Source organism: Prionailurus bengalensis, chromosome A3 (assembly GCF_016509475.1).
Source record: "Prionailurus bengalensis isolate Pbe53 chromosome A3, Fcat_Pben_1.1_paternal_pri, whole genome shotgun sequence".
NCBI classification, from domain to species: Eukaryota; Metazoa; Chordata; class Mammalia; order Carnivora; family Felidae; genus Prionailurus; species Prionailurus bengalensis.
Window position 1 is genome coordinate 5,167,471 of NC_057354.1, and position 8,913 is coordinate 5,176,383.

At 50.9% G+C, this 8,913-nt stretch overlaps 1 protein-coding gene across 1 annotated transcript; it reads right to left on the reverse strand.

Annotated features, from left to right (window-relative positions):
- Positions 1–1,832: 1,832 nt before the first annotated feature.
- On the reverse strand, positions 1,833–8,323 carry CA3H20orf85 (chromosome A3 C20orf85 homolog). The gene is made up of 4 exons (XM_043553251.1): positions 8,210–8,323; positions 6,227–6,308; positions 4,193–4,294; positions 1,833–2,313 (listed from the first exon to the last, which is right to left on the reverse strand). Exons 1-4 carry the CDS (start codon positions 8,275–8,277, stop codon positions 2,152–2,154), a joined length of 414 nt encoding a protein of 137 aa, XP_043409186.1. The 5' UTR covers positions 8,278–8,323; the 3' UTR covers positions 1,833–2,151.
- Between the last annotated feature and the right edge of the window lie 590 nt (positions 8,324–8,913).

An 8,913-nucleotide genomic window follows, 5' to 3' on the forward strand; every position in this document is an offset into this window, starting at 1 on the left:
GAGGCTGGAAAGGCTTCCCGGAGGCTGCTTCTGTTCTGGCTCTTCCAGGTGAAGCCATGAGCACCTGAGTCGCCCAGTCTGGGCTGGGGGAGGGCTGTGGGGTGGGGGGAGTACCAACCGGTGGCTGCGGGTGAACTTGGCCATGCGGCTCTGTTCTCAGTACCCGAGCAGCTGGCTTTAAAGATGTCTGCAGTCAGTGCCCTGGAGTAGGCAGGCTGGTCAATCAGGTCACGTTCCTCAGACCTTCCAGAGAACGACATCTCCGAACAACACGAGAAGCTCTTCTTCCGGAGGCTTCTAGGATTTAGAGGCTCCGAGGCCCGCCTTGCAGGGCATAGCCCAGATTCAGTAGGATTTCTGTCCGCCTGGTATCTGGTGCCCTCAAAGTCAGAGTCCGTTTAGGAGGCTGCTGGAGAGGCCAGTGTTGAGGCTTGGGGGAAGGTTCTAGATGAGGGATTCTTGGATTGGTAAAGCACGCCCAATGCCTGGACGGGAAGGTGAGCAGGGAAGGAGTGGGTGGATGGGCTTTGTAAGTGGATCGAGCCATATAGAAGTCCCCGCACCCCGGCCCCAGTCAAGCAAACACAGGGAGGACTGTGACCAGTGACGCGTGTGAGCTGAAGGGGGAAGGACCGTGTCTCCGTGGAGGACAGATGACTGAGCATGGCCCCTCCCGTCCTGCCCCCTCCAGGTCTGCTCCTCAGAAACACCCACCAGCTTCCACAAGCCTCTTACAAACTCTCCTTGGGGCCCGGATGGAGGGGCCTGTGAGCATGCTGACTTTTCCTTCTGGCACTCTCTGACCACCTGGATGCCCCCGCTTTCTACACCTACCTCCATCCCTCATTTGTAGGCCCTGGAACAAAGCCTCAGGGCCGTCAGGGACCAGAAGCAAAATGTTAACCAAAGGGTCAATATCACATGTCCACGGCGGAAGGAAAATGGCCTGGTTTGGCCAGCTCGGCTGCTGTAGGTGCTGTGACAGGGTGGCTGGGGCGGGTAAATGGGTTTTATTTTATTATTTTATTTTATTAAAATTTTATTTTAATAAAGTAAGTGGTTTTATTTTATTATTTTATTAAAATTTTATTTAAATCCGTGTTAACAGTTAGTGGAATAATGGTTTCAGGAATAGAATTTAGTGATTCATCACTTACATGTAACACCCAGTGCTCACCCCAACAAGTGCCCTCCTTAATGCCCATCCCCCATCTAGCCCATCCCCCACCTACCTCCCCTCCCAAAACCCTCACTTTGTTCTCTGTATTTGAGACTCTCTTACGGTTTGCCTTCCCTTCTGTTTTTATCTTATTTTCCTTTCCCTTCCCCTATGTTCATGTTTTGTTTCTTAAATTCCACATGAGTGAAATCATATATTTGTCTTTTTCTGACTGACTTATTTCGCTTAGCATAATACCCTCTAGTTCCGTGCACATTGTTGCAAATGGCAAGATTTCATTCTTTTTTTTTTTTTTTAATTTTTTTTTTCAACGTTTATTTATTTTTGGGACAGAGAGAGACAGAGCATGAACGGGGGAGGGGCAGAGAGAGAGGGAGACACAGAATCGGAAACAGGCTCCAGGCTCCGAGCCATCAGCCCAGAGCCCGACGCGGGGCTCGAACTCACGGACCGCGAGATCGGGACCTGGCTGAAGTCGGACGTTTAACCGACTGCGCCACCCAGGCGCCCCCAAGATTTCATTCTTTTTGATCACCGAGTAATATTCTGTTGTACGTATGTATATATACAAATACATATCCATATGCCACATTGAACGGACGGTGACAGGTAGGATCAAAAGTGACAATAAAGGGCCCAGACAAAATTTGATTCTTAAAATTCAATCACGTTGTTTTTTAAAAGCCATACTTAGAAATTCCCAAGGTATCAAAACAGAATTCAGAGACTCTATTTTGCCTTATTCATTATATTAGCCAGGAATGAGTGTGTCAGGAGAACGTTCTGGAGGGAAGGTGTTGATGAACTGAAAATGTCAAGGGGCTGTTTTGTGTTCTTTGCAACATCCCCTGAGCAAACGTGGAGGGGAGCTGTATCTGCAGAGGGGGGGCTGGGGAGCTCCTCCCTGCGCTGGCTTCGACATCAGCGGCCTGGCGCTTGGCCGGCAGGTGCCCAGCGGCTGGCCTCTGGACTCAGTGGATGCCTTGCTCCGGCCAGCTTAGCTCTTTGGCATACGCCCCTTTGCAGCTCCTGATCTCAAAAGCGTGCGCCAGACCCTTGTTCAGGCCTGGCACCCCGGCTCTCCAGCCGATGAAGCCCTGGGTCGTCTTCGGGACTGGCGGGGACGGAAGGATCTGGAATGGAGACGTAGGGGGTTTAACCACCTTGGGCCACAGTGACACGGGGCGTGTCCACCGAGGCACCAGGATCGGCACGTGAGGCCCGATGGGGAAAGGACAGGAAGGTCTCCCTAAGTGAGATGTGCCCAAGGTATGCACGCTCCGGTCAGCTGGACCCCGAGACTCGCTTCTCGCCACAAAACCATGAGGCCAGGGGTGATTCTTTATCTGGTCATGCCTCACACACTGACTCATGACCTCCAGGAAAGTAATTGTTTTTTTAATAAATGTTTTTATTTATTTTTTGAGAGAGCGAGAGCAAGCAGGGGACAGGGAGACAGAGGATCTGAGATGGGCTCTGTGCTGACAGGCTGACAGGTTCACAGCAATGAGCCCGATGCGGGGCTCGGACTTAGGAACCGTGAGAGCATGACCTGAGCTGAAGTCGGATGCTCAACCGACTGGGCCACCCAGGCGCCCCTGGGAAAATAGTTTTTATTTGATAAAAGAGCAAAAAGAAAAAAAAAAAGTAAGGTTCAGAGATATCAGGGCACCTGGGTGGCTCAGTTGGTTAAGTGTCCGACGCTTGATCTCAGCTCAGGTCACGATCTCCCCGGTTTGTGAGTTCGAGCCCCACACCGGGCTCTGTGCTGACAGCACAGAGCCCCTGCTTGGGATTCTTTGTCTCCCCCCCCCCCCTCTTTCTCTGCTCCTCCCCTGCTCTGTCTCTCTCTCAAAAGTAAGTGAACATTTTAAAAAAAAGACATATTAAGTTCACATCCCCCTTTATAAAATATGTAACAATATTGTCGGATGGTATCCCGGCGGTTACAAATACTCCGTTTTCCTCAGGAGGCTTTATGAAACGTGTGTGCATGCACCCACACTCCCCCCGCCCCCAAACTGTAGAGGCCACAAGAATGAAAAGTGATAGAATATAATTAAAGACCGAAGGAAGATGAGGCTCTGTCTGAAACGAAAAACCACCGTTTTGTTCGTCAATTCCCTGGACAGACTTGAAATCTTTGGAAAAAGAGGGCAAATGTTTACGTTAGTTTCTCCCCTTCCATTTGAAATAAGGCCCCGTTCTGCCTCAGGGCTTTTGTACACGCTGTTCCCTTTGCCTGGAAAGCTTTTCCAGGGCTGGCTCTTTGTCATCCTTCAGTCCTCAGCTCAAAGGCCGTCACCCTGTCCTCTGTTATCCTCTAAAACCTCACCTGTCTCTTTCCTCCATGGCATGCAGCACAGCATCTAACAATTGTGTTGATTTTCTTGTTTCATGTGGGCCCCCCCTCCCCCCTCCCCACCCCCTTGTCTTTTCTTCCTGTTTACCACTGTTTACCCAAGCAAGCCCCTGGCACCCACCAATAGCTAACCGTCATTGGAACTCTCTAAAACCCACCGGGTAACGTTCCAAATCCTTCGAAGGCGTTCTCCCACGGAACCCCGACACTATTCCCTGAAATAGGTGCTTTCGTTAACCCCCAACGTCCAGGGGGGAAAGGAGACACAGGGCAATCGGACGCTCACAAGACCACGCAGAGGGTGAGCAGCCGAGCAGGATTTGGGTCCCGGTGGTCTGGGCCCGGTCCTTCCCCCGCCCCGGTTTCGGGCCCGGCCCCTGGAAGCGTTTGCTGAATGACGGGACCAACCCCATCCTTTTCTCGGCCGCCCTCCGCTTCTGCAGCGCTGGACGCAGAGGTCCTCGCGAGTGTCGTGTGGGGACAAGTGGCCTGATGTGTCGGGGCACGGGGGCCCGACAGGGCCTGGAAACTGGCCTCCCCCCTGCTGGGCGCCACCGCCTCCTTACCTACGGCGGAGCGGGGCGAACACAGTTCCCTGCAGGGCTCATTTCTTACTTAGGAAAATAAGTATTCAAAACGACCTGGCGAACCTTGATGTATTTCTCCGCTGGGGTCACGGGCCGGATGCGGAATCGCTCGGGAAGCTCGATTTTGGGCTTTGGGGTGAGGGGTTCTTCGTCACCCTTGAGCAACTGAAACACAATCCCCAGAGACAGGAAGCCTCAGACTGAGGTTGGTGGGAGCCGTCTCGTCCCTGTCCCCCCTGGGAAGGCCACTGTTTGCAGGTGACCGAAGCAGGGCTCAGAAACGTGGGGGAGCTTGGAGGAATCACACCGTGAGAAAGGGGCAGACTGGCGACCGTCAGCTCAGCCTCGGGACTCGGCGCTTGACTGCTCTGCCTTGTGTCAGCTTTTGCACCTGCTAATTTATACTCCTGCGTCGTAATTTGGGAAAACCTCACAGGTTATGGACTCAAAAACTTGCCAACAAGCTTCCAGGACCAATCTTGAAAATATTAGAGGAGAGTCCCCATCCCCCCTTTTAATTTTTAAAGCGATTTCGAACTCCGAAATCCCAATTTAATTACATGTGAGGAATATTAATACAGACTCTTTTTATGCATTTTGTATTAATAAGGACTCATTTTATGCATAAAATCTCAAGTTGTAGAATTCTGTAAGTATTAAAAAAAACTCATTAAGAGTGGCATAATTTGAAAGCTAGCGGGTGGGGTGAATTACAAATGGGGTTACGCAGCCCTGAATCACGAAGGTTTGGAATTATGCGATTCTTGTGTCGTTCTGCAGTCCCTCCCAAGAAATGTGGTCTCCAGGTTGTTGTGTCCTGGGGGTAGTTTGAAAGACTGTGGTCATGGGGCGCCTGGGGGGCTCCGTCGGTTGAGTGTCCGACTCATGGTTTTGGCTCAGGTCATGATCTTGCAGTCTGTGAGATCAAGCCTGGCGTCAGACTCTGGGCCGACAGTGCAGAGCCTGCTTGGGATTCTCTCCCTCCCTCTCTCTCTTCCCCTCCCCCACTCACTCTCTCTCTCAAAATAAATAAATAAACATAAAGAAAGAAAGGTTGTAGTCTGGTGGCCACCGTCCCACTGAAGCCCATGCAAGCATTTTACATCTGTAAGGTGATTTACAGACCCGAGCCACTACTCAAGAGTCAGATTTCATTTCTTTACTTAAAATTTTTTTTTAAAGAAATATTTTTTTATTTTTGAGAGAGCGAGCGAGCCAGAGAGAAAGTGAGTGGGGAGGGGCAGAGAGAGAGAGGGAGACACAGAATCCGAAGCAGGCTCCAGGCTCTGAGCTGTCAGCACGGAGCCCGACGCGGGGCTCGGACCCGTGAACTGGGAGATCGTGACCTGAGCCGAAGTCGGACGGTCAACCGACCGAGCCGCCCAGGCGCCCCTGGCCAGATTTCATTTAAACGTGTGGGTTTCTGGACTCTCTTGAGCCACGGGGGATCTGCACTTCTCCTGTCTACCAAGTAGCACTCAGCTGAGCTGATGAGCTCTGCATGGGCCCAGGGGTTTCTGCAGTCACGCCTACCACTCCCTGGTAATTACGCCTGGCCCTTCTGCCTGTTTCTGTTACCTGGCTGGTTTAGGAAATACCTAGAATATTTCCCCGGTAATCCCTATATATTCACCTGGCTTCTACTTCTCGTCCCATCTGAACTACACACTCACCCAGTGAGGCCGCTTGAGGACTAGCAACCCATTTTACAGATGGGTAGTCTGAGGCCAAGTGGCCCTGCAACCAGGCAGACCAGTTTCTCCCCTTGGTGCTTCCCTGTATTAACTGTATGACTTTGCAAGTCTTGGAGCTCAATTTCTTAATTCATAAAATGGGCATAAAACAGCACTCCCTTCTGTGCAAGAGTTGTTGTGTGGATTAAACGAGCTGGTTCGGATGAAGCACCCAGAACATGGCTGGCTCGTAGTAAGTGCTCAACAAATTCGCGAAAGGAAGGAACCTGTAGGTTTCAGAGTTACCGGTTTTCGTATACAACACTCTGTTTAACTTTATTCTTACAAATTGTGCACTTCCTAACCATTCATTCTTTGAAATAATCAATTCTATAACCTCTGGGCTCATAAAATCTCTGTTTACCTCCTCGAGAGGGGTTGCTAAAAATCCCCAGTTCTGGGCCCAGTTTTGCCGCGCTTCGGTTTCAGCTTTCAGGCGGTATTTCCTGAAAAACAAAACAAAACAAAACAAAATAAAACAAAAGGTCCTAAGTGCTGGGCGGCATTGGAAAAAGGTTAAAGTAGCAAACTCTAAAAGGTCCACTGGGGAAAATTTTACCTTTTTCCATGCGTGTTATTCACTGAACTATGCCTCTGTGCCAGAAAGGGAGCTGGGTGCCAGAGGGAGCAGGAGTCCCGATCTCTGGGGACCACGAGGGGTGACAAGTGACTAAAGAACCAGAGGTATGGGTTGGATGGCACGCTGGGGACAAGACTTGGGGCTGGCTCTGCCCGAGGGGCCATCTAGGTATGAGTCCTTATTTTGGTGAAGTGAGTGAGGTGGGGTGAGGCGTCTGGAGTGCAGAATTTAAGGGGTGCTCACTTCCAGGTTCTGGCAAGTGCAGAGCCAGCATGGCCTGACCTTGAGAATGAGCCCTCCTTAAATACTGCCCCCCAGGTCCCCCACCGGCCCCGCCCTAATCCTGGCCCTGCTTGTGCTCCACAGTAAATATGATTTATCTACAGTGACCTACTAGTTGAGGGCTGGTGTGTCACATTTTGCGCACATCTAATTAAACATTTACTCATTTTGACTTTCAAGCTTCTTTTCCTCTTTTGGAATCAGTATCTGCACCCCCACCCCACCCCCACCCCCCACCCCTCCAGCGCCCTGGAGGTCCCGAACAAGCTTTCTGCCCTGGGCACTGAGCATCTAAAGCAGAGTCTAGTCTAATGGAGATATAATGTGAGCCTCAGGTATGAGCCACGTACATAATAACAATTTTCTAGACGCCACACTAACGAAAAAGTGAAAAAAAAACAGCTGAAGTTAATTTTAATAGTAGTTTCTTTGGGGGGTATGAAATCTTCGAAATCTGTTGTTTATATTACATTTACAGTTCGTTCCAATTTGGGCCAGCCACTGGCTCAGTGGCCGCTTTGGATGTTGGACAGAACCGTCTAAGGGTTGAACCGGCTCTCTTCACACAGGAGGGGGCATCTGATTTGGGTCCTGAAGGATGAGTATGAGTTTGTCTGGTGGAGAAGGGACGGAGGGGCATTTTAAACGGACGGAACATACCTGCCACAGCAGTCTTACAGGTGTCTGAGACAAAGATAAAAACCAATGGATAGCTGTGTATTTTACGGCAAAGGATTCTGGCTTCCCATGGACAAGAGAGAGGTAAAGTTTCCTATAAAAATAAATTTGAGCCAAAAAGAGAGCCAGTTTAAAGAAAAATATGAAGTGATTAACGCAGGTTTTCCAAGGAAATGATAAAAATCAGAGAGATGGCCAGCAGGATAACTGAAGTTTACAAGGTAAGCAATTATGCTTTATTGTTACTCAACTTCACTTACTTGCATCTAAATTAGTAACCTCCCATATTGGTGGAAACTTCAGAGAGATGGTATATTTAGCGATTCAATAGAATGCCGAATAAAAACACCCATTACAAATGTCTGCTGAACATAAACCTTTTAGAAAATGGATCAGTTTTTTAAATTGAAATCTCTTACTATTTAAAAAGGCAGGAAAATCAAGAATGTAAAGAGCCTATGCATACCTCATTCAAATTAAGTATTAAGATATTTGGGTTTTTTTTTTTTTTTTTTGGTAATTTGGTAAATCTTAAAAATAACATGTTGGTCGGCTCAACAAGCAAAGATTTGCAGATGATTGCAAAACCAGATGTAGTATCTTTTATCTTTCGTGGTGGGCCTAAGAGGAGAAAGGCTTTCTGGTGGCCCTCATGTCCCTGACGTCGCCCAGACCACCTCCAGCGCACGGTCCTAGCGCCCGGAGGTCGACCGCCTCCGGGAGCTGGAGGGGAAACTGAGGCCGCCAGGTGTGCACGCTCGAGGTGGGAACGGCCCCGCCCACCGGGTACGGGATCCCGGGCGTTACCAGATCTCGTCTTGGGCCACGAGGTTCATGCGCTCGGCCGCAGCGGTGCTGAGAGGTTTCTGCGTCATGTGGGCTCTTGGTCTCTGGGCTCCCGGCGCGCACCGGCCCTGGGCTCGGCGGCGTCTCGCGTCGCCAGGGAGACCGGTTGCCCAGCAACGCGGGACGCGGAGGCGGAGGCTGTGCTGCACCTGGCGCGGGGTGCGGGCGCGAGGCTCCAGCCGAGTCCGTGAGCCCGCTGCCCTCCTCCGCCCGCCTCCGAGCCCTCCGCCCACCTCCCTGCCCACCTGCCTGGCCCTGGCGGCGGCGGCAGCCCTTCTGTGCGGGAAGCCCTAGGGAAGCCTCACCTCCTCACCACCCTCCCCCTTTAAAATTTAGGCCTGCGAGGCAAGTACGCACACCCACGAGTGTACCCATCCTAAATGTACCAAGCTTGATGAATTCTGTCACAGAGGAACGCACCCCCCCCCCCCCCCGAAGCCACGGTCTGGATTATCAACTAGGACCTTCCAGCCCACCCTCCTTGTCCACTTCTCTGGGGGGTGATTAGTTTCACTGGCATTTGAACTTTGCAGAAGTGACTCGTCCAGGGCCCAAGGTTGTGTTTGAGAGGTTCATCCACCTTGCTGTGCGTGCCTGGGCGTGTTCTTTGTTCGTTTCCACTCCCGAAGTCTATCCTGCTGCCGCCGGGGTGGGGATTGGGGTTT

Bases quoted from the DNA above. Each gene is read 5' to 3' on its own strand.
- CA3H20orf85 (XM_043553251.1), bottom strand. From the start codon at position 8,277: ATGACGCAGAAACCTCTCAGCACCGCTGCGGCCGAGCGCATGAACCTC. The intron at 6,309-8,209 runs GTAACGCCCGGG...TTTGTTTTTCAG, and splicing joins GTGGCCCAAGACGAGATCTG to GAAATACCGCCTGAAAGCTG. The intron at 2,314-4,192 runs GTTCGCCAGGTC...TCTCCATTCCAG, and splicing joins CAGCGGAGAAATACATCAAG to ATCCTTCCGTCCCCGCCAGT.